This window comes from Pseudonaja textilis, chromosome Z (assembly GCF_049901715.1).
Source record: "Pseudonaja textilis isolate UNSWEBS1 chromosome Z, rPseTex1.2, whole genome shotgun sequence".
Lineage (NCBI taxonomy): Eukaryota > Metazoa > Chordata > Lepidosauria > Squamata > Elapidae > Pseudonaja > Pseudonaja textilis.
Genome location: NC_142008.1, coordinates 110,995,964 through 111,020,432, shown reverse-complemented (window position 1 = coordinate 111,020,432; position 24,469 = coordinate 110,995,964). Strand labels below are relative to the sequence as shown.

The 24,469-nt window shown below is 35.9% G+C and overlaps 1 protein-coding gene across 1 annotated transcript; it reads left to right on the top strand.

Annotated features, from left to right (window-relative positions):
- Window positions 1-1,186: 1,186 nt before the first annotated feature.
- On the top strand, window positions 1,187-23,152 carry LOC113451807 (vomeronasal type-2 receptor 26-like). The gene is made up of 6 exons (XM_026723196.2): window positions 1,187-1,357; window positions 3,976-4,164; window positions 18,020-18,862; window positions 20,804-21,031; window positions 21,424-21,550; window positions 22,242-23,152. Exons 1-6 carry the CDS (start codon window positions 1,187-1,189, stop codon window positions 23,150-23,152), a joined length of 2,469 nt encoding a protein of 822 aa, XP_026578981.2.
- The last annotated feature ends 1,317 nt before the right edge of the window (window positions 23,153-24,469 follow it).

Sequence of the window (24,469 nt, the reverse complement as noted above, 5' to 3'; positions counted from 1 at the left end):
TCCATTTTCAATGACAGAAGCACTGTAGATTGGTCCTTTGCTGTTTCCAGGGCAGGCCTGTAGGCCAAATTTAAGCACCCATGTGGGCCGGATCCAGCCCCCGGGCTTGAGTTTGACTCCCCTGCTGTAGAACCATCTATCTGTAACTGGCGTGTCATTTTGTGTATCGATTTGTTTTTTGCGAATTTGAAACAAATCATGTTGTTTAGGTGATTGAAAAGATAAATACCAGATAGAGCTTTCCTTCTCCCTTATCGTTTAGCTGTTCCGTTAAAATTCCATTTTGTAGGGAAGGTGAACTGTTAAAAAAGCTTCAAGATGAGATAAGAAATAGAAAAGAAACCAAAAACAGCAGGAGCAGGAGGAATCAACTGCCTATTTTATTTGGAAGAACGCTCTCAAGAAATTGAAAGAGGAAATATAAAAATGAACTACTAACAATAGGATGGGCTACTGCATTTGAGTCCTACAACAGTTTCACATCTATTCAGGGATAATCTAATTTAAATCAGTCTCAGGATTTGGGGTGTAAACTTTCATTGGATTTATGCCCCCAAATAGACTGTATTTAGGGGGAGCAGCATTTCTGTTTTTAACAATTCTCCAGGTTTTCCCATATATACACATTATTCCCAAAAGGGTGGAGAATGCTTCCAAAATGTGTTTTGGGGTAAAAGGAGGCCCAAACTCAACTTTGGTTGTATTCTAACTCTTCTGTGAATTAATATCATGAATTTATGAAATAAAATTTTAAAAAATCAGCTATTTTTGTTTTAACATTTGGGATATAACTCTTTCTTTGTCCTTCTATGAATGAATTTATTTATGAATGAATTTATGAATTTTTCATTAGTTAGGATTCTTCACTTGTTCTCAATCATCACAAACATTTGTTTGTTTTGAAACCGCATTACAGAACACTAAAGGTGATCTTTACTAAGATGGCAAAACATGTTTTCTTGCTCAAGACTTCCCAGGACTATGATTCTGGAATTATTGTCTTTTCTACTGCCATTATCACTCCCTTTATTATTATTGCAATATTAAATTTGGGTCCTGGGGGAGTAGCTGAGCTATTATTTCAAGTACAGTTATAGTTCATGAAACAGAATTGGCTTACAAAGAAATGCAGTTGTTAAAGGTGACGATATTTGCAGTATTGGTTATTGTGATTTTACCTCAAACGATGTGCAGGATTCACAGGACTAAATGCAGCAGCAGTGACCCTCTGCCTTTTCTTCACAAAAAATATCAGTCTGGAAACCTCATTGTTGTGAATATGCTCTCTCAGATCTATGTCTTCCATACAATGATGGACTTTAGCAAGCATCCCTCTAAGGAGTGCTTTGAGGACACTGTGTAAGAATTTATATTGTATATGGAAATCAAGTTAATTTGAACCAGGAAGTCTTTTTATAGTCTTATTAGCCTCAGTTCCAATGCATGTTTTCTTTGCTGGATAGAACTAGCTTCATCCTTCCATTCTTCCTCCTTTTCCATCATTATCTTCTCCTCCTTATTCCTTTTAAAAGTAGCATTAATAATCCTTGATTGTTGTTTTATAATCAGAAGAATTAGGTGTTCTCCAAAAGATTGTTTCTATTTCTTATGCATGCACTGATAGGTGTTCTTTTTAGAAATCTTCCTGGAACCCATAATCTTTATGTGATGATTATACCCTGCTGAGGAAAAAAAAGATATTCCAGTCCCGTCCCCCCCCCCCGCAATTTTCCCACAATATTAAGACATAAGACATAAGAATTTATTTGTCATTATACTCGCAAGCGGGTGCAACGAAATGAGGTGCTCTTCCACAAGTAAAACTGGACAACACCACTGAAAGAAAAATAAAATTAAACACAACAGACCATACAATAATCTCTATACAATTTAAAAATGTAAATACCCCATTACTCTCAGCCATTAAATTCCACAAAAATCTTATGACCCTGCATTCAAACTCAAAACTGCACTTGGATAAAAATTGATATACATGGGGAGGGAGGGTAGCACGCAAGAGATAGTGGCATCAGAGCCCTTCCCAGGTGTTCCCTGGCCTGTGCGGGGGTGGGATGGGGAAAGGAACCTCTGAACTAGTGTTGTCTTCTGCCTCCCCCTCTGGCAGCCACCAAGCCTCCTCCTTCCTGCTGGGTGTGTGAGCTCTTCTGGTGAGGAGGAAGCATGGTGGGAGGACGCTTGGTGGCTGCCAGAGGGGCAGCAAGTGCTTTGTAGCTCCTGAAGGGAGGGGTACGGGAGATTGTGGCATCAGAGCCCTTCCCAGGTGTTCCCTGGCTTTTGAGGGGGGAAAGGATCCTCTGAACTAGTGTTGCATCCTGCCTCCATGCATTGAGGAGGCCGAGTGGCTGCCAGCGATGCCCTCAAGTGAAGATGTTGTGAGGGTGAGGTTTGACCCCTCCCCTCAGGAGCCACAAAGCACTCGCTGCCCCTCTGGCAGCCACCAAGCCTCCTCCCACTGAGCTTCCTTCTCGCCAGAAGTGCTCACATACTCAGCAGGAAGGAGGAGGCTTGGCAGATGCCAGAGGGGGAGGCAGGAGGTAATACCAGTTCAGAGGTTCCTTTCCCCCCACCCCCTTGCAGGCCAGGGAACACCCGGGAAGGGCTCTGATGCCATGATCACCTGCGTGCATTAGTCCATCCGATGCCAGTATCATCCATGTTGCCTCACTTCCCCACCAGCCATCTGGTCTTCAGCACATGGCTTGTTGGCCTCTGGACATCAGATTCCCATCACCCAGCTCCAGTTCAGAGGTTCCTTTCCCCCTACCCCCCCACCCCCGCAGGGACAGAGAGAGGGAGAGAAAGAGAGAGAGAAAGAGAAAGAAGGAGAAAGTGAGAAAGAGAGATGGGGGAGGGAAAGAGAGAGAGAGAGATCCCGGTGTTTTGTTTTCTGTGGGAAATGGGTCCAAATGACTCTTTAAGTATTTAATGTTGCAGAAACAGACAGCCAAGCTAAATGCCTGAAGGACCCCATCCTGTCAGTGGGAGTCCAGGCACTTCAGTGTGTGGCTCTCTGGATTCGTATTAGTGGTTCGTGGGATTTAACATTGTAAGTTTGATGGTCCCTGAGGTCCAAAAGGTTGGTGACCCCTGCTCTAGATTTATTATTGAACAGCAAAGTTTCCAGATAGTAAATTACTGAAAACTGTAAAGTTTACTTTTTATTTTAATTAAATATTTCTTTTTTAAATGTTGGCATGAGAATCATTCACTTCACCTTCATTCTAGCATTTAAAAAATCTAGTTGTTACAGTACGTGACATCAGTGTTATAAGCCACTTATTAAGTAAAATTGTAAAAAATTGTTTTAATTATTAATTATGCAGTTTAATATGATTTAATTAAAATATGCACTCTCTGACAAGAAAAACGCTTTGCTCTTTTTTTAATCAAAATTATTCTATATTTCTACTTTCCATTTATGTATAAGAAATATGGGGACTGAATTATAATTTTTATCCTTAGGGCATAATAAATGTTTGGTTTGGGAGAATGCCATTTGAAACAAGGAAATATATTTTTATTTGGTGCTGTCAATTATCTTAGACTCCCAAATTACTATCAATAGTAGAATGTGTTTTGGAAGTTTTTTTAAAAAATTGAGTGACTTTTCTGTTCCAGAATGTATCAGTACCCTTCAGTTTCTGAAATTATTAAATTGAAAATTGGAATATTACTAGGTCAAAATTATTTCCCTCACCAATATTTTTTAAATGCTACCAAAACCTCCCCTATGAAACTGGCCATTAAAACTCAAAATGATTGCAAGGCTATTTTATCATGATAAAGAAATATTTTATGTGTTTTCTGTTTAAATGATTGCATGGTGACAAAGCATGCATTTCTCTTTCTAGAGTCATGACTCCAATCTACCAGCACATCTTGGCCTTAGAATTTGCTATCACAGAGGTCAACAGAAATCCCAATATTTTACCCAATCATACCCTCGGTTTCCAGCTCTATAATACCTATTTCATGATAAGTTGGACATATCGGGCCTCACTTGAACTTTTCTCCAGAAAGGGGTACTTCATCCCTAACTACAGTTGTGATATGCAGCATAAACCGATAGCAGTCCTTGGAGGACCTACTGATGATGTGTGTCAACAAATGGCTACCATTTTGTCTATCTACAAAATGCCACAGGTATCAGCTTTGATAAAGCCCACATCAAAGTAAATAATTATCAATGCAGTATTCCCTTCTTTTTTATGGGGGCAATTATGGAATAAGGAGGATACACACACACACATTATAGATAGATAGATAGATAGATAGATAGATAGATAGATAGATAGATAGATAGATATAGTATTCAGCTTTGTTCAAGTATTTTCCCATGTCATTATAGCTGTGCTTTTAAAGTTGTAGCAACATTTCAGCAGAATCCCATCTGCCATCATCAGGCTTCTATATAGTGTTCGTCTGTGAGTCAGACTTTCACAGCCATTTCTATTTTAAACTTGGTGCTAGCCTACTGCTGTGCCAGAATGGTTTTTTCTTCATCCTGATTGATTGGGAGTCTTGGTCTGTGTTTATTGGTCTTGGAGTTTGCGGTGTTCTGCTTGATTGATGTTTCTAATATCTTCTGTCTGTTTTGTAGCTTTTTTTTGTCTTGATTGGCTGGCAACATTGTGTTTCCTGTATTGGAGGCTTTTAGTGCAACTTGGCTCCAAGTAAATGGATGGCTATCATTTATTAGGAAGCTAGGTTTCACCTGGGTGCCTGGTTGGGGTGTGTTTGAGCTGGTGGTATCGGTGTGTGTGTGTCTGTTTGTGCCCAGGTGTTTGAGAGATTGAAAAAAGACCTGAAAGCATGAATAGAAGAGATGACTCCACCAGACTGTCAATTATCTGGAAGCCTGCACTCTCAAACAAAAAAATCTCCATACCACAAGCCAGGCAAACACCTTTCACAGCTGTTTCAGCTGACTCACAGACAAACACAGTACAGAAGCCTGATGATGGCAGATGAGATTCTGGCGAAATGCTGCTAAAACTTTAAAAGCACAACTATAACAACATGGGAAAATATATATGTATGTATGGTATTCAGCTTTGTTCGGGTATTTTCCCATGTCATTATAGTTGTGCTTTGAAAGTTGTAGCTTCTGTATAGAGAATATACAGAAGCCTGATGATGGCAGATGAGATTCTGCTAAAACATTGCTACAACTTTAAAAGCACAATTATAATGACATGGAAAAATACCCGAACAAAGCTGAATACCATACATATAAATACCCGTGAAAAATTAAGATATGTGTGTGTGTGTGTGTGTGTGTAGGTCTAGGTGTGTTTGGGTCTTTTCCCATGTAAGATTAAGAGTATCTTGGTGACATTTTGGCGAGGTCCCACTCGCCATCCTCAGACTGGTGCTTTCGGCTTCATGCCAGTACAAGCAGTGCGTGATCAGAGCTGCCGTCTCTCTATAAATAATGGTTGGGGGGGGTGGGCTGGTGTGCTGGGCTGGTTGGCTGCGCTGCTGCTCTTGATTGGTTGATGCAGTTGATGTTGGTATAATGGGCTGTGTGATGGCCGTGTGAGTTTTGTTGTTGAGATATCCTGTGATCTTGTGCTGTAATCTCCTGGGTCATTTGTTTCATAGTAATCTATTTTCCAATAGCCTCCCATGGTTTTTTATAAATTTTATTGTTTTTTAAGACAAACAGAGAAACAAAACATAAAAACATCAAGCCATCTTCCATATATGTGCATACAGTGTGTCGGTTGGTTTACAAATTGTTTTGTGCTTCCACTTCGTAGTCTTCAATTACAATTACATTGTATATATTCTCATTATTGTCAATTATATATTCCTAAATACAATAATATCATTATTAATCAATTATTTGACTATACTACTATTCATTCATTTTTTACAAGATAATCCATATTTTATTTAATTTGTTTTCTGACAGTTCATATTATCATCTCAGATCTATCCTACAATCATTTTGTAGATATAATAAAAAATACATTTTTATATATTCATTATGTTCTAAAAATCTACATATTTCATTACCATTTTTTATTGTCTAACCATTGATAGAACAGAACCCAAATTTTATAAAATTGTTTATCATTTTGTCCTCTGATTTCAAATGTCAATCTACTCATTTCAGCACATTCCAATATTTTGTTAATAATTTCCTCCTGTGATGGTGCTTTCTCATTTTTCCAGTTTTTGGCAAATACAATCCTAGCCGCTGTTAATACATTTACAATCAGCTATTTCAATTCTTTACTATATATTTCGGGTAAAATTCCCAATGAAAATATCTCTGGCTTCAAATCTATATGCTTTTTTGTCATTTTCTCCAACCATGTGTTGATTTTAGTCCAATATTTTTTGGCATCCTCCCAAGTCCACCACATATGGTAATATGAGCCAGGTACTTGATGACATTTCCAACATTTTTCAGATTTGTTCTTGAACATTCTTGCTATTTTTTTTAAGAACAAGTTTTATTGATTTTTGAAGACAAACAAAACATAAAACATAAAAGTATAAAACCTCCTTTCTAAAAATTACTTATAAATTTTAACAAGGCAAATAAAGCATTATTTTTTAAGACATAGTTCCACATTATCACATTTCCATTTAAACACATATATATCTTTTCCAAATTTCTCATTGTTTCTCCCTTCACTTTTATTCAATTATATTTCTTTCTATCAAGGTTTTATTAATTCTCAATCAGTCATAAGCACACAAAATACAAAACATAAAACAAGACATAAAAAGATCAAACCTCCTTAATTGTCATTTATACATGTCTTTTCAAAATTTCTCTCCCTTTAGTTTTATTCCTCCAAGGTTTTATTAATTCACAATCAAACATAGCTAACCAAAACACAAAACATAAAACATAAGACTTCTTTTGAAAAGTGGCTTAGCCCAAGGTTACATCTTTTTTTACAGACCTAAATCAAATTCATGCTCACCTTATATACCATTCATATCTTATTAACCATTTTATATTTTCTATATAACTTCTCCCTTCTTTTCACTCTCTTAATTATATTTTATTTATTTCATCTTATTTCAAAATCATTATGCTTTTATCTTTTGTCCGTTCTTTTCCAATCATCTATTTATCTCTTCTTTTTAGCAAAGAATTTCCCCTATAATCACTTTTAAAGTGTGACGCCTTTCTATCTTTCCCCTAAAGTAAAACTCAAAATAATACATAATTTCCACCCTGATTCTGCATAGTACATTCTACATATTACATCTTAAAATAAAAGAATAATAAACTTATACTATAGTTAAGTATATAATTTCCATTCTAATTCTAGTTAGTACATTATTTTAGAATAAGAAAATGAAATACTAAGTTTATAATAACATTAAGACAATAACGAATTAAACTATAACTAAACATTAATCATTTTACACATTCTCCTTAATATTTTATTAAATATTGAGATCTATCATTATTAAACATTTTAATATTTTAATAATTTATTAAATATTACAATAGACTATTTCAAATGCAAATACTACAATACTATCTTATGTACTCTTGCAGAATCTTTCTTTAATTATACACTATCCTTTATCCTTTATCTCTAAAAAAAATCTGCTTGTTGGCATCTTGTTCCAGCCGTGGCTTTTTTTCCCCTTTTCCCTCCCTTTCTTCTCCAGTCTGGTCTTTTTGCCCCGCCCTCTCCTAACCTCCCCTTTTTAACTTCCCCTCTCTATTGTAATTCTCTTTTCAATTGCTTTCTAACATTGTACCTTTTTTTCACACCCTATTTTTCTTTTTCTTAGTTGTTTTATTAAATCTTAAATTCTCATTTTTCCTTCCTCTCTTCCCATTTTCTTTCTTAATTGAACTTTTTAGTCCATTAAAGATGGCTTCTTCCTTTTCTTCTTCTTCTTCTCCTTCTTCTTCCTCAAGTATTTGCTGGTATGTAGAAACCGCCATTTCTAAAAAGTGGAAGACAGCTCCCAAAGAATCCTTGCCATTTTGTTCTCTTTCTTTTAATTTTTCATATTCCATTTTTAGTTCATCCACAGATGGTGCCATTGTAAATTTTTAAAAACAACCCAGATGTTTTCAATCTTAAAGTAATTTCTGAATGTCAAAGTTATCAAACAATCCAAACAAACAAAAATTATTTCCTCTTCTTCTCTTTACAATTTTTCCTCCAGGGGCAAAATCCCAAATATATTTTAAAAGCTGTATTACAGTTAATTGATAGTCTTATAATCTTCAAGGCGTCTCCTCCAACAAATTTTTAAAGGTTTTTTTTTTAGTCCTCTCCTTCCCACTTGTAACAAAGAGCTTATTTTTACCTTTAAAAGGCAGGTTTTTCTGTCCTCATTTGCTTTCTCCGTAAGGAAGGGGAGTGAACTTTCCTTCAGCACTTTCGCCGCTGTAACTACTTCTTTTGGAAACAAATGTATCAATCCAAAAGTCAGGTTTCCAGGTTATTTTAAAAGTAACTTAATGTCCCGGCTCAGCCAAGAAAACTTCTCCTTCTGGCTCTTCCTCCTGCACAGTCTTATCCGGTTGAAGATTCCTTTGTGGCTGCCATTTCTGACAGCCGCTCCACCACCTCAGGAAAAAGGAGTCTAACCAGCTGGGGAGAGGGGGTACGATATCCCCAGACCCCTGCCCGGATCTCCTCTGTCTTCGCTACACCTTCAGGGTAGCGACAACCCCCAAATCCAGTTGGATTGGGGGTACCTCAGCAGCGAGCGCAGCAGGGACCCGCAGAGAAGCGGATTCCTGCTGCCACCAAAGCCTTGCAACCAGAAGTCCAGGAACATTCTTGCTATTCTTGTTGGGGGGAAATTCCACCTGTAAAACATCTTATACACATTTTCTTTATATGCTGTTGACATTGTCATTTTATAATTTTGAGACCACATTTTTTGCCTTTCTCTAAATCAATCCCATGTCCAAAATTCTTCCCCCAAGCAATCATTATTTCTTTAACTTGTTCTTCTTCTAGTTTAATTTCTAATAGATATCCATACAATTTTTTAATCACCTTTTCATCAGTACCTATCAACATCTTATCTAAATCAGTCAAGTTATCATAGAAATCTTCTGTTTTAGAATCTTTATCACACCTTGAATGTATTTGGGCATATGAAAACCAATTCATCTTTATACCTTGTTCTTCTAATTTTTGCATAGATTTAAGTTCATCCTTTTCATTCGATATTTCACCATATCTAACTGTTTGTTCCTTTTTGTATATTATAGGATAGGAAAAACCTTCAATAGTCGATAGCCAGACTGGAATTTTAAAATAACATTTCCTTTTAATCTTCTCCCAGTTTAACCACAGAGACTCCCGTATATAATGTCTTCTAAAATACCCCTGTGTTTTAGTTCCTTTATACCATAAAAAAGCATGCCACCCCAACAACAGATCATGTCCTTCTAATGTCAACAATCCAGCATTTTTTTAATGTTATCCATTCCTTAACCCACATCAAATTTGTAGCTTGACAGTACAACTCCCAATTAGGCAAACCAAATCCTCCTCTTATTCTAGCATCTTGCAAAATTTTTAATTTTATTCTCGCCTTCTTATCTTGCCATATATATTTCAACACAATTTTATTTAAATCTTCAAAATAATCTTTTCCAAGCCTAATTGGAATTGTTTGGAACAAATATAAAATTCTGGGTAATATATTCATCTTGATTGTTGATATTCTCCCTATTAATGACAGTTGTAAATTTTCCCATTTTGCCAAATCTAGTGCTATCTGCTGCTTAAGTTTAATATAGTTATTCTCTTTTAGTGTACTACATCTTGCTGTCAAATGTATCCCCAAGTACTTGATCTTATTTGTGACCTGGATTTTTAATACATCCGCCAGTTCTTCCTTTCGTCTTGATAACATTGTCAAAATGTTTTGTCTTTATTTATTTTCAAACCAGCCATCTTCCCGTATACCTCTATCTTTTCTATCAATTTTAATGCTGTTTCTAGTGGGTCTTCTAAGATGAAAACCAGATCATCTGCAAATGCTTGCAATTTAAATTCTTCTTTTTTAATTTTCATCCCTTTTATGTCCTTTTCTTCTCTAATATTTCTGTTTAGCACTTCCAAGGTTAACACAAACAACAAAACTGACAGTGGGCATCCTTGTCTTGTTCCTTTCCTTATATCAATAGAGTCCGTTAATTTTCCCTCTATCATTACCTTTGCTGTTTGCTTATGATATATAGCTTCTAATGCTTGGATGAATTTTTTACCAAAACCCATCTGTTCCAGCTGTAATAACATGAATCGACAATTCACATTGTCAAATGCCTTCTGTGCATCTAAGAATACCAAAGCCATTTGTTTTTCAGGGTGTGCCTCCTAGTATTCCAAAGTGCCCAAAATTACTTGCATATTGTCTTTAATTTGTCTCTTTGGCAGAAATCCATTTTGGTCAGAGTGAATAAAATTATTTAGATATTTTTAAGCCTTTCTGCCAATACTGAAGCAAAAAATTTATAATCTGCATTTAGTAGGGAAATAGGTCTATAATTCTTAATTTGGAATGGGTCAGCCTCTTCTTTTGAGATAAGTGTAATATCAGCTTCTGACCATGATTTAGATATCTTCTTCTTTGACATAACTTCATTCATAACTTCTAGCAATGGAAGATTCAACGATTCTTGTAGTGTTTTATAAAATTCCTCCGGAAGTACATCTGGGCCTAGTGCCTTTCCATTATTTTGCTTCTTAAGTGCTTCAGTTAACTCCATCATCGTTATATTGCTTTCTAACATTATTTCAATTTCTTTAGGTATCTGGGGTAGATTAGCATTCTATAAGTACTGTTTAACTCTTTCATCATCAATATTCCCTTGTGTATATAGTTTCCCATAATAGTCACATATAATTTCCTTCTTCTCTTTACTTCCATAGCAAACTTGGCCTTGATCATCTATTAATTGCAACATTTTCCTTGATTCTTTCTCCTTTCTCACTTTATATGCTAACCATCTACCTGGTTTATTTGCATCTTCAAAATAGTTCTGTTTTGCGCCTCTGATTTTCTGAGCTAATTTTTCTTTTTCCATTAATCCCCTGTTGTGTTTAATTATATCCATTTTTAACTTAATGTCCTTTTTCTGTAACTCTTTTTCAAGTTCTTTATACTCATCCTCTAACATCTTAGAGGCTAGTCTTTTTGTGATATTTCTTCTCCTTGTATAGTCTATTATCAAGCCTCTGGCATATGCCTCCATTGTATTCCATACATTCTGCATTGATGTGACTTTTTTTATTTTCTTTAAAGAAAAAAGTCAGTTCTTTCTCCATCCTCTGTATGAAGTCTTTTTCTTTTAATATAGTATTATTTAACGTTCATCTAGATCTTCTTTGTCCTTTCCATTTAATTGTCATTGGATTATGATCTGCCCAAATACTTGTTTCAATATTTATTTCTTGCATAATGGCTAACAATTTTGTTGACATCCATATCATATCTATTCTGGACCATGATAAATGTCTGTTTGAGTAGCAAGTATATTGGTTTTAGTCTTAGCATTTCTTTCTCTCCATGCATCTTTTAGGCTTATTTCATCTGTCATTTTAGAAAAGGATTTAGGGAGAGTCTTTCTGTTTTACTTTGTTTTTTTCTGTGTTACATAGTCCAATTTACTGTCTACAATTCCATTGAAGTCTCCCATCATAACGATATTAGTATAGTCCAGTTCAATTATTTTCATATGTAGTTTTCTATAAAATTCTTCTTGATTGTCATTCGGGGCATAAATTGCAATCAGGAGTGTTTTCATATTATTGTCCATTATTTCCACCATTAATACTCTTCCATCATCATCTGTATCAATCAATTTTGCTGGGATAATATCTTTAATGTATAAAACCACTCCTCTTTTCTTGCATTGCGTCATAGAAGTAAATATTTTCTCTAACTTTGGCTGTATCAACAGTTGTTCATGTTGCTTTTTGATATGTACTTCTTGTAGGCAGATTATATCAAATTTTAATTTCTCTAATTTATGGAAAGTTTTCCTTCTTTTAGCAGCTGAATTAAGCCCATTTATGTTAATTGTAATCAGTTTTTTCTCTTCCATGTTTATACTTTATAAGTAGGTTTGGCAGCTCTTGTAGATTTTGGTTCATGTTGTTCTTTAACTTCCACCTTTCTGCCTATTGCATCTTCTTCTTTTTCAGTCGCTATTTGGCAATCCTCTTGGAATTCAATTAGTGACATTTCTTTTTCTGTCTCCTCCTCTCTCCCTCCAAAGTATTCAGTATAAAATGATTCAGCTTTCTCAATTGAGTCAATTCTGTGTCTCTGTTCTTGCCATGTGAACATTAAACCTTCTGGAATCAGCCATCTATAATTCACCTCTTTTTTAAGTAGGATTTTAGTCAGGAATCAGTATTTTCTTCTCATTTCTCTCACTCTTCTGGGCACTTGTTTCAGGATCACAATCTCCTTATCTTTATATTTCAATGTTTTCTCTCTTGCCACCTGTAATATTTGTGTTTTAATGGCTTTCTTTGTAAATCTGATGTGAACTTCTCTTGGTAAGCTATTTCTCATTGCATATCTTGTGAAGACTCGAAAAACCTCATCTATTCCATCCATTGTCTTCTCTTTGGTTATTTCCAGAGCTTCAGCCAAGATTTCTATCATTATCTCAGCTAAGTTTTGTCCCTTTTCTTCCTCTATGTTTTGAAATCTGAGATAAAATTCTGATCTATCCATCTCCCATCTCAGCATCCCACTTTTATCTTGTTCAACCACTGTTAATCTGTCATCAATATCTCCAATCTTTATTTATCTTCTTCTTCAATTTTTTTTGAATTTCTCATCATACTTCATCATCATTTGTTGAATATGCTCCACCTTTTTATCATTTTTTTTCTATTCTCCTTTCAATATTCTCTGTTCTTGCTTGTATACTTTGGATTCCTTGCATTATCATCTGCAATGTCACCTTTTCCTGTTCTTTTTCTTGCTGTTACACCATCTGTATTGAGCGTTGTCCTCCAGATGGTGAAGAGGAAGAAGTAGGAATTGAAGAACCAGCCGCTGTTAGTTTCCTGCTCATTTCGGACAGTTCAAAATCTTCAGGTTCTTCTAGACCTTAATCCACTTGTGAAATAGCCAGTTGTAAATCCAAGTAAAAATGTGGGGGGGAGAAGCAAGATAGGGAAAAAAAGATTTCTTCAGGTTCTTGTATACCTTTATCCAATTGATTAGTTAATTAGCAGTAACAGCTCAAAAAAAGGAAGGAAAAAAAAACATAAACAGAGAAAGGAAAAAAAATGTTAAATCTTGTAGAAGGCAGAAAAAGAAAAAGAAAAAAAGAAAAAAAAGAAAAAGGAATTTCTTCAGGTTCTTCAACACAATCCAATTATAAAATCTCAGGTATGAAAAAATATACAAAAAAAAAGGAAGCCACAAAAAAAAAAAAAACCAATATAGAGGGTAGATTAAAAAATGCAGTAGAGGGAGAGAGAGAAAAAGGAAAAGCCTAAACATTAATACTAAGACTTTTCCTTTGAAATAAAATGCAAAAGTAAAAAATTAGGCTCCAAAAACAAAAGGAAAGACAAAAGCAGGTTCCAAAAGTCCAGAGATCCAAATAACTATTGGAAATAATAAGCTGATAAGGAGGGGGTGTTAGGAATAGCCCAACTTAAAAAAGAGAAAGAGAACACACTGCACCTATTTAGTTATCCAAGGCTTTTGTTAATTTTTATAGCTCTCTTCTCTAGAATCTTATCATCTATTTTCTGTACACTTCAACACCAGACTTCAGGTACTGATAGAAACCCAGAAGAGCACCTGCAATAACACTCTCCCATGCTCTTCCCTCTATCTTATCAGACGGGCTCAGAGTCCTTGAAAAGAAGTCTTGAGTTTTTCTCAGCTTTGTCTGGTCAAAAGAGAAAAAAAGAGAAACAATATTTCTAAGCCTCTAGTTGGCAGTGTTACAAAGTTTCCTCTGTTTTCACTTTCCCCCTCCTTTTCCAAACAGATTATTATAAAAAAATTAATTAAAAAGGAAAAAGGGGTTAGAAAAAAAGGCTAAAAGGGGATCTCTAGCCCAAAATTATTGTAAAGACAAAAGGAGAAGAAACAAAAATGAAAAATAAGATAGAAAAAAAGACCAGTCCAGCTCAAAGTAAAAAATCATATACAAAGAGTCCAGCAAAAAAAAAAAGAAAAAATTAATTTGACTTCCCATTTAAAATTGCTGATTAATTACTTCTGTCTGAGATTTTACAGATTCTTTCTTTTCCTTAGGGTATCCTTTTAAATCTTAAAGTGAAGAAAAACTTCTCACCAAACCGGCACAATTTCTCTTTCTATCCTCTTCCATTTCGGAGCTGTCCCAACTTCAGCAACTTTAATGGCTGCCTCTTTGCTGGCAAAAAGGGCTTCTCCTGGATCTACCGGGGACTTTGTGGTATCCCTGGGATCAACAGGATGCACTCTTTACATTCACCATCTCTTCAGGACAGTTTAGATCCGTTTGGACTGTCCAGGAGCAAAGATATTGGCAGCGATCTCAGACCTCCCAGATCGCATGCCATATCATCGTGACACCAGCTCCACCCTCCAGTCTCCCGTGTTTTAATGGCTTGGGTAATGGGTTGTGTGATGGCCTTGCGAGTTCTTTTGTTGTGGCATCCTGTTTTGATCTCTTTTCCATTAGCCTCCTGTGTAGTAACTTGAGTAATGGGTTGTGTGATGACCTTGTGAGACTTATTGCTGTGGTATCCTTGGTCTTGTGCTGTGATATCCTGGGTCATTTTCTGTGTTGCAACTTCTTGAGTTCTTGTGGTGAAAGTTCCTGAGTTTTCTGATGTGATATCCTGAGCAAGTGGCTGTGATGTAGCATTCGGGGTTTTAGTCTGGCTTTGAGTTTGGGGTCTGGGTCTGGGTCCTTGGCATGTGTCAGTTTGTTTGGTTTTGGGGTCGGGGTGTGTGACAGCTGGTGAAGCAGCCATGGTCTGGTTTCTGGATGGTGGTTGTCCTTGGTTTATAGGATAGGTTTGGGCCTGGGTCTGATGAGGGGGATTGGCGGTGGTGTCCTGTGTTGTTTTGGGTCTGGTGTTGGTTTTCATGTCTGGGACTCATTTGTTGGTGAGGGCTAGTTTCCAGATGTCTGGTAGGCAGGAGGTATCATCCCATTTATTCATGTTATGGGGTGTTTCTCTATTTTAATGGCTTCCCTGATTATTCTCTTGCTGGAGTGTTCAGTGTTGGATATTAATTTGGTTTCTTCGAAATTAATTTCATGTACTGTGGCTTTAAGGTGCTGGAAGAGGGAGGAAGTATTTTCTTCTTTTCTGACTGTGTTTTTGTGTTCTGCGATGCGTACATTTATTCTCCTGTTGGCTTGTCCAGTGTATGTGGCTGGGCAATTGTTGAATGGTGTTTCATAAACTCCTTGGTTTTCTGGCTGGATCTTGTCTTTGGGGTTTCTTAGGTTGTTGGCTATTTTGGGGTCAGTGCTGAAGGCTGTCCTGATATTGTGTTTGTGGAGAATTTTGCTGTAGGGCCTAGGAGATTACAGCACAAGATCCAGGATATCTCCACAACAAAACTCACAAGGCCATCACACAGCTCATTATACCAACATCAACTCCATCAACCAATCAAGAGGCAGCAGCGCAGCCAACCAGTCCAGCACACCAGCCCCCCCACCAGTATTTATAGAGAGACAGTAGCTCCAATCACACACTGCTTGCACTTGCATGAAGCCGAAAGCACCAGCCTTAAGATGGTGATTGGGACCTCACTGAAACATCACCAAGATACACTTAACCTTACACAGGAAAAGACCCAAACACTCCTAGACCTACATACCTGTACCTGTAAAAATTTATGAAAATACACACACACAGAGAGAGAGAGAGAGAGGCACAGACACAGACAGACAGACACACATACACACACACACACGTGTGTGTGTGTGTGTGTGTGTGTGTGTGTGTGTTTTCTTAAGTTTTCACGGGTATTTATACGTATGGTATTCAGCTTTGTTTGGATATTTGATGAACAGACCTATGGAACAGCTGTCCTGCTCTACATAAGAGGCACTACAGACAAAATCAGTAAGATACTACACAGGCATCACATCAAGACTGCCTTCAAAACAGACAGAAATATAGCAGCCATCCTAAGAAACTCCAAAGATAAAATTGACCTGGAAAAGTGAGGTATATATGAAGTTTCTTGTGCATCATGCCCTGCCACATACATTGGACAGACCAATAGAAGAATAAGTACCCACCTGGATGAACACAAAAATGCAGTCAAAAAGCTGGAACACACTTCCTCACTAGTCCAACACATGAAACCCACAGGTCATAGCATCAACTTCAATGGCACCAAAATCCTAGCCACTATAGCAAACCCTAGCTACAGAATTATCAGAGAAGCCATAGAGGTTGAAAAAAGACCTGAAAGCATGAATAGAAGAGATGACTCCAGCAGACTGTCAATTATTTGGAAGCCTGCACTCACAAACAAAAAAATCTCCACACCACTAGCCAGGCAAACACCTGGGCACAAACAGATCCCCCCGATACCTCCAGCTCAAACACACCCCAACCAGGCACCCAGATGAAACCTAGCTTCCTAATAAATGATAGCCATCCATTTACTCGGAGCCAAGCCGCACTAAAAGCCTCCAATACAGAAAACACAATGTTGCCAGCCAATCAAGACAAAAAAAGCTACAAAACAGACAGAAGATATTAGAAACACCAATGAAGCAGAACACAGCAAACTCCAAAACCAATAAACACAGACCAAGACTCCCAACCAATCAGGATGAAGAAAAAACCATTCTGGCACAGCAGTAGACTAGCACCAAATTTAAAACAAAAACGGCTGTGAATGTCTGACTCACAGACAAATACTATACAGAAGCCTGATGGTGGCAGATGAGATTCTGCCGCAACGTCCTACAACCTTAAAAGCACAACTATAATGACATGGGAAAATACCCGAACAAAGCTGAATACCATATATATATATATATATATATATATATATATATATATATATATATATATATATGTATGTATGTATGTACGTACTAAAAATAAGGACAAATAGGCTGAAAAGAGCTTCTATCCCAGAGCAGTAACTATACTGAATTCTACTGTATAGTGCAATATTAATAAAATATCAGGGTTTTTAATTAAATTGTATAGAATCGAAGGATGTGTGTTTGTGTGTTATTTTTACAGTTATAATGTACACTGAAGATGGCATTTAATTCCATTGTACAAGAAGCAATGACAATAAAGTAAAGTAAACTAGAACTAAATTGATGACTTTTGCATGGGAATTCTGCTGTGGCTTCCTTCCTTCCCCAGTCTTGCAGGCATACCTCTTCTGACCTTTTATATTTGAAAGAATTAAATAATCAATTAGTGTGCTAACTCTGTAATGTAATTTTACATTAAAGCAATGTTTAAGAGAAACATTGACCAAAACTATAGAGACTTCTCAGAAGCATTCAAACAGAAAAATATAATTTTAAGGACAATCTACCAATTTACAATGTCTAGTTCCTCTTAATAGTAGTAAAGGAGGGGGTGAATGTAGAATGAATTGGGGCAAATTAAGTTATAGAAAATCATGACAATTGGGGAAATTCGTGGAGAAATGAAGTTATTTGCATTAATAGCATCTGATATACTGTAGGAAAAATATTTCAAATTTATGTTAAAATATAAAAGTGGAAAGCCAAATGCGGTAGGCATTGCTTGATTAGTATAACTCTCATGAAGATTTTTGGACAACAGTGTGTCTTTGATCAAATTTGCTAATGTACCTCAACCTTGGGAGTGATAACCATTTCCACGTCACATTCTGAATACATTGGTGAAGTATAGTTCACAAGTATGGAATACATTGAACCTTAATATGTTAAATGGGTAAATTATATCATTCCATACTACCTTTTTTTAAAAAGAAAAAGAATTGTCTTGTTGACTATTTGCTTGTATTTCTGTTTTTGTTTTTTAAGCTAATCTATGGTTCCACTACCAAAAGTAGTGCAAAAACTTTACATCAACAAATGCTCCCAGTTATGGACCATCAGTATAAAGGAATCTTTCAATTACTGTTACATTTCAGATGGACATGGATTGGGATCTTGTCTGTGAATAATGAGAGTGGTGAGAAGTTTGTACAAAATGTGGTTCCCATGTTTGCCCAGAGGGGGATTTGCTCAGACTTTATTGAAACATTTCCAATGATCGATTCAAGTAACATTGCTGAGTTGGTGGAAATAGGACTTGAAATGTACCTGGTGATTATGAAAAGCACAGTTAATGTAGTATTAGTTAATGGTGAAATTTATGGAATTATAGTTCTCAGACTTCTTTCCACCAATTTGAAAATTGAAGATGCATCATTATGGAGAAAGGGTAAAATCTGGGTTATGACCGCTGAGATGGAGTTCACCTCACTTCCTTTTCTAAGGAATAGTGACTTAGTCTTCCTCCATGGTGCTCTGTCTTTTGCAATTCACTCAGAGAAGGTGTTAGGATTCCAGCAATTTGTTCAGATGAGGAAGCCTATCTTGGAAAAAAAAGATATTTTTATCAAGCTCTTCTGGGAAAGTGCCTTTCAATGTTCCTTCTCCATCTCCGTTATGAATGAAGATAAAAATAAGGTTCCCTGCACGGGAAAGGAGAAACTGGAAGCTCTTCCTACATCTGTGTTTGAAATGGACATGACTGGCCATAGCTATAGCATCTACAATGCCATCCATGTTATGGCACATGCTATGCATCACTTGCATTCATCCACAATGAAATACAGAATAAGAGGACATGATGCCAAACATGTTCAAAAGCTGTGGAAGGTAAATTCTTGTGCTAAACCAATTATTGGTTTCTCATCATATTTGCAACCCAGATCCAAAATATAAATTAACTTTGTGTGGGAGATTATCTGATAGTCCATTCTTTCAAGAGGAATGTGTTTAAGCATATAGTTTTATCAAATGCCATCACTTTAGCTATAGTCCAATTAATGTCTTTAAAAATTATGATATCCGAGCCTTACAATAAAGTTGTACAATTTGTTATGCCTGTCCTTTTATGTTAATTGAGATCTTTGTTGCGTTTTGCAATATCTAGGTTTTATATGTGTTCCCTCAACTTGCACATTTTAAGACCTTTCTCACTTTATAGTATTTATTTCAGATGCCTTTTGTTTCAAGGGAAGTCCATGATATGACTTTTGATTTCTGTAATTCATATCTTTAGTTCCTCCCTCCCTTCCCCCATCTCTCTGTGTGTAGGCTTAATGTAAAAGAATCTGTCAACATTAGTATTCTAACAAATTTATGTTGCTGTAAGAAAGAGAAACAATAGACATCAGACAATATCTGAATTGTTGCACAAAGAGCTCTTTGACAAATTGTGGGATAAAAGGAAGAAGTATAAAAAATGGAAAGAGGGACATATAACTAGAATAGAAAATACCAGCAAATAGCCCAAATCTGCAAGGATACCTCCAGGAAGGCCAATATTCAGAATTAACTAGAAATGCCCAAAATGACAAAAAAGTGAGTTCCTTTCGATACACAAGAAGTAAGAAGAAAGTAAAAATAATAGTCCACTAATGGAAAGGGCAAGAAGATGTCAGGCAGCAGGGAGAAAGTAGAACTGCTTAATTCCTTCTTTGCATCTGTCTTCAAGTAAAAGGAAACAATAGTCAAATCTGTCAAAAGCAACACCATGGGAGACAGAATAGACATACAGGTCACAATAGGTAAGGAATTGGTAAGATAATACCTATCTGCTTATGAAAAGTTCAGATTTCTGGATCAGATGGTTTACATCCCAGAGTACTGAAGAAATTGGCAAATTGATCTCAAAATCACGGAATGAACTTTTTTGGAGCTCTTGGAGCATAGGGAAACTGCTAGAGGGCTGGAAAAAAAACATGGATGTGGTTCCAATCTTCAAAAAGCAAAAAAAAAAAAGGGGGGGGGTGTCCAGGAAATTACAGGCCAATCAATTTGACATTAAAACCAGGGAAAATCTTTTCAATTGGATTAAGGTGTTGAAGAACCTGAAGAAAGTCCTTTTTCTTTTTACTTTTTTACTTTTTATTTTTCTGCCTTCTACAAGATTTAACATTTTTTTCCTTTCTCTGTTTATGGTTTTTTTTCTTCCTTTTTTGAGCTGTTACTGCTAATTAACTAATCAATTGGATAAAGGTATACAAGAACCTGAAGAAATCTTTTTTTCCCCTATCTTGCTTCTTTCCCCCCCCACTATTTTTACTTGGATTTACAACTGGCTTTTTCACAAGTGGATTAAGGTCTAGAAGAACCTGAAGATTTTGAACTGTCCGAAATGAGCAGGAAACTAACAGCAGCTGGTTCTTCAATTCCTACTTCTTCCTCTTCACCATCTGGAGGACAATGCTCAATACAAATGATGTAACAGCAAGAAAAAGAACAGGAAAAGTTGACATTGCAGATAATGCAAGGAATCCAAAATATACAAGCAAGAACAGAGAATATTGAAAGGAGAATAGAAAAATCTGTTGAAAAGGTGGAGAATATTCAACAAATGATGATTGTTTTTCTAGTATAATGATGGTTTACAAGATGAATTATTTACTAATGCTGTTATTGCACTGACTGTTGTCCTCTCATAAAAATATTATTTTTTATTTTTGAAAGGGGAAATAAATCCTATTCCCTTGGATTTCTTATCTATCAGTCTATCTATCTCTCAATCATCTATCTATCTATCATGAATCTCTCTTTGGTTCTTTTCCAATATAGCTCAAGCAATTTATGAGAGGCATATCATTCAATAATAGTGCTGGGCAAAAAATTTCTTTCAACCAAAATGGAGAATTGGAGACTGGATTTGATATTATGAATTGGATCACATTTCCAAATCTATCTTTTCTCAAAGTTAGAGTTGGAGGGATAGACATCATGGATTCCCAGGAAGCATTGTTTACCATTGATGAGGATGATATTGTATGGCCAAGGAGGTTTAACCAAGTAAGACAAGTTTTTATTTATAGTGAAATATCTTTTCTCCATTCTTGGAGTTCTCTTAAACCCAAAATCCCAAACAGAAATTAGATTCATGTGAAGACCTTTACAAATCAATCCACCTGGTGGTACTTTGGGTATCTTCTAAGATAACATGTGAATGGAGGGATGGATACATTTTAAAAAGAGAGCTGCCATATTAGCTTAAACAAGTATGTTTTCTCATTTAGCAAAAAATACCCAGATGGTAACAAGGAAGGATGTATCAAGGACATTGCAGATACATGAAAATGGAGATTTTCCAGATTCCATGGAGTGGAAAAGCCATACCAGATGATATTGTGTAATCACTTGAGTACTAATTTGTCAAAGCATTTTCTTTTTTCTCTCATGAGTAGGTCCAACCACTATCATTGTGTAATAATAAGTGCCATTCAGGTTATGCTAGAAGCAAGATAGAAGGGAAGCCATTTTGTTGCTATGATTGTCTGAAATGTCCATATGGGAAGATTTCCAACCAAGAAGGTGAGTTCTTACTTTTGTTTAATTGGAAGACATATCTAGATAAAAATCCAATCCATGTTGAATTACTATGTCTGAACTCTGTGTGCTCCAAATCCTAGATATTCTTGAAAATTATCTAATAAGAGTTTTTAAATAAATACCTGGCTTCCCATTTCAGAGAAGAGACAGGCAGGGTGATATTGTTCAGTATCAAAATTTTCCTCTTTCATATACATGGGAAGATTGATAGAGGTAAGACCTTCCTTCTCCTAAAATTGTCATAGCTGAGGCTTTGCTATTTGACAATTAAGAAATTAGATTTGAACTTCTGTATATGACAAATATAAGAAACTGCACCTAGTGAGTATAAAACAAAATGGCAAAAAGGTTAATCTCTGGAATCAACAAAGATTTAAATATTGTTGCATGCCAAACTGTGTCTTGTTGAGGATCACAAATGAAGTTTGCCTGCTCAAGATTTACTGGCACCTAGAAAATTGACCCAAAGAGATTTGGCATTTAATTCATTGACTGAATTTCAATATGATGCCAAATAATGTATTTTGGGACAAAGATTTCCCAAAGATAACTGTTGGAAATATTGCAGTGTATTTGATATTCACATGTTAAACAACAGCTCTCTTTTCTTAATACTGTCATGTTCAGTTTTGATTGTTTCAATACATCTATAAGTTGTTGTTTTATTTTCTAGACATGAATGAATGCTTTCAATGTCCAGAAGATCAGTACCCAAATAAGAAGCAGGATTTCTGTCTCCCAAAAGTTATAACATTTTTGAAGTATGAAGAAACTTTGGGAACTATATTGGCTAGTTCTGCTATTTTCTTTACTTTGGTCACAGCTGCAATCATCTTGATCTTTACTAAGCATCAGGACACTCCCATAGTCAAAGCCAACAACCGGAATCTCACCTATGCTCTCCTTGTTAGTCTCATGTTATCTTTTCTTTGTTCTTTGTTATTCCTAGGAAAACCTGACAAGGTAACATGTCTCCTTCGTCAAACAGCTTTTGGGATGATCTTTTCCATGGCCATTTCTTGTGTGTTGGCTAAAACTATCATTGTGATTCTGGCTTTCATGGCCACTAAGCCTGGGTCCATGATGAGCAGATGGATTGGGAAAAGACTTGTCATTTTCATAATTTTGGGCTGTTGTTGTATTCAAGGTATTATTTCCATTACATGGGTGATAACCTCACCTCCATTCCCAGATGCTGACATGAATTCAATGGTAGAAGAAGTCATTCTAGAATGTAATGAAGGATCTGTCTTAATGTTCTACTGTATCTTGGGCTATATGGGTCTCCTTGCTATTATCAGCTTTATAGTGGCTTTCCTAGCCAGGAATTTGCCTGATGTTTTCAATGAAGCCAAGTTTATCACCTTCAGCATGTTGGTCTTTTGCAGTGTTTGGTTGTCTTTTGTTCCAACATATCTGAGCACCAAGGGGAAATATACTGTTGCTGTGGAGATCTTCTCCATTATATCTTCCAGTGTTGGGTTACTGGCTTGTATCTTTTTTCCTAAATGTTACATCATTGTGCTGAGGCCTGATCTGAACAACAAAGAACAACTAAGAACACAAACCCACAGAAAACCATAACACTATGGATAGCCACTATGTATGGCTATCTAGGGGGAAAAAGAAAAATAATAATATTATGGCTCAGTTTCACTTATCTAGAAGTAAGCTCTTTTGCATCTTTTTGCATCCTTTTTATTTATAGTTTATAGTCAATTTATAGATAAAGTATTAGTTGTGAGAAGTTCTTCTGTTCTGGCTTCTGTGTTTTCCTCCCCCAATGCTGCATCATGTTGGTAAAAAAAAAAAATCAAGCAAAACTTGATGTAATAATTGAAATCTAGCTAAATTAGATAAGTCTGGGCCTCATTTCAATTTAGAAACAAAAAGCTGCTTTGGGGGACTTTCAAAACACCATATTCTCAGCATATAAACTCTTAAAGGCTTCTCAAATATCTTAGAACTGGCTATCCCAGAATGTTAATTAGAAAATCTTAAAAGGCTTAAAATAACTAAGTCAACCACACTCTAATATCAGATCTCAATTCAAAAGTCTTATGTTATAAGCTGCCAGAATCATTGGATATGAGACAGGCAGGGAAGGACGGAAGGAAGGAAGGAAGGAAGGAAGGAAGGAAGGAAGGAAGGAAGGAAGGAAGGAAGGAAGAAAAAACAAAAGAAAAAAGAAAGAAAGAAAGAAAGAAAGAAAGAAAGAAAGAAAGAAAGAAAGAAAGAAAGAAAGATATTGCATGCCATAAAAATAAAAAGAGCGGCTTACAATCCTACAGTCCTTAGCAGACCTGAAAACAAAAGATGAATATTTGATCAATCTATTTCTCTCTAGGATGGACAGGAGGATTCAACTAATGCATATCAGTTCACTATAATTGTTTAGCAGAAAGGCAGAAATGTAAGGAAAGGGAAACATCTCTGTTTAATGACAATGCCTTCACAATAAATAAGAATAGGAATTTTATTAGTGATTGCATCCAGATCAACCTGGGGGGCTTATAGTGCTAGATATGGTCTTTTCTTTTTTAAAAAAAACAAACTTTATTGATTATAGAACTAAAATATCAAACAAACACATACACAAAACACAGGGGGAAAAAGAAAGGAAAAAAGAAAATGATTAAAAACTAACAATTCTACTATCAACAGTCTATGGTTCCTTTTTTGTTATCAATATTAGTGATGTATTTACAAATACAACTTATTGCGAATATATAATTACTGCCTCTTTTACATTTTATGTTGTTTACTAATATATTTTCTATTTTGTCCTATCCAGTCATACCAGCATTCCCAGCTTCTATAATATTCTGATATTTCTTTTTCTTTAAGCGCTAAGGTTAACTTATCCATCTCTGCACAGGTTGTTATCTTCTGAATAACCAT

Bases quoted from the DNA above. Each gene is read 5' to 3' on its own strand.
- LOC113451807 (XM_026723196.2), top strand. From the start codon at position 1,187: ATGTGCAGGATTCACAGGACTAAATGCAGCAGCAGTGACCCTCTGCCT. The intron at 1,358-3,975 runs GTGTAAGAATTT...CTCGGTTTCCAG, and splicing joins AGGAGTGCTTTGAGGACACT to CTCTATAATACCTATTTCAT. The intron at 18,863-20,803 runs GTAAATTCTTGT...TTTCCAATATAG, and splicing joins ATGTTCAAAAGCTGTGGAAG to CTCAAGCAATTTATGAGAGG.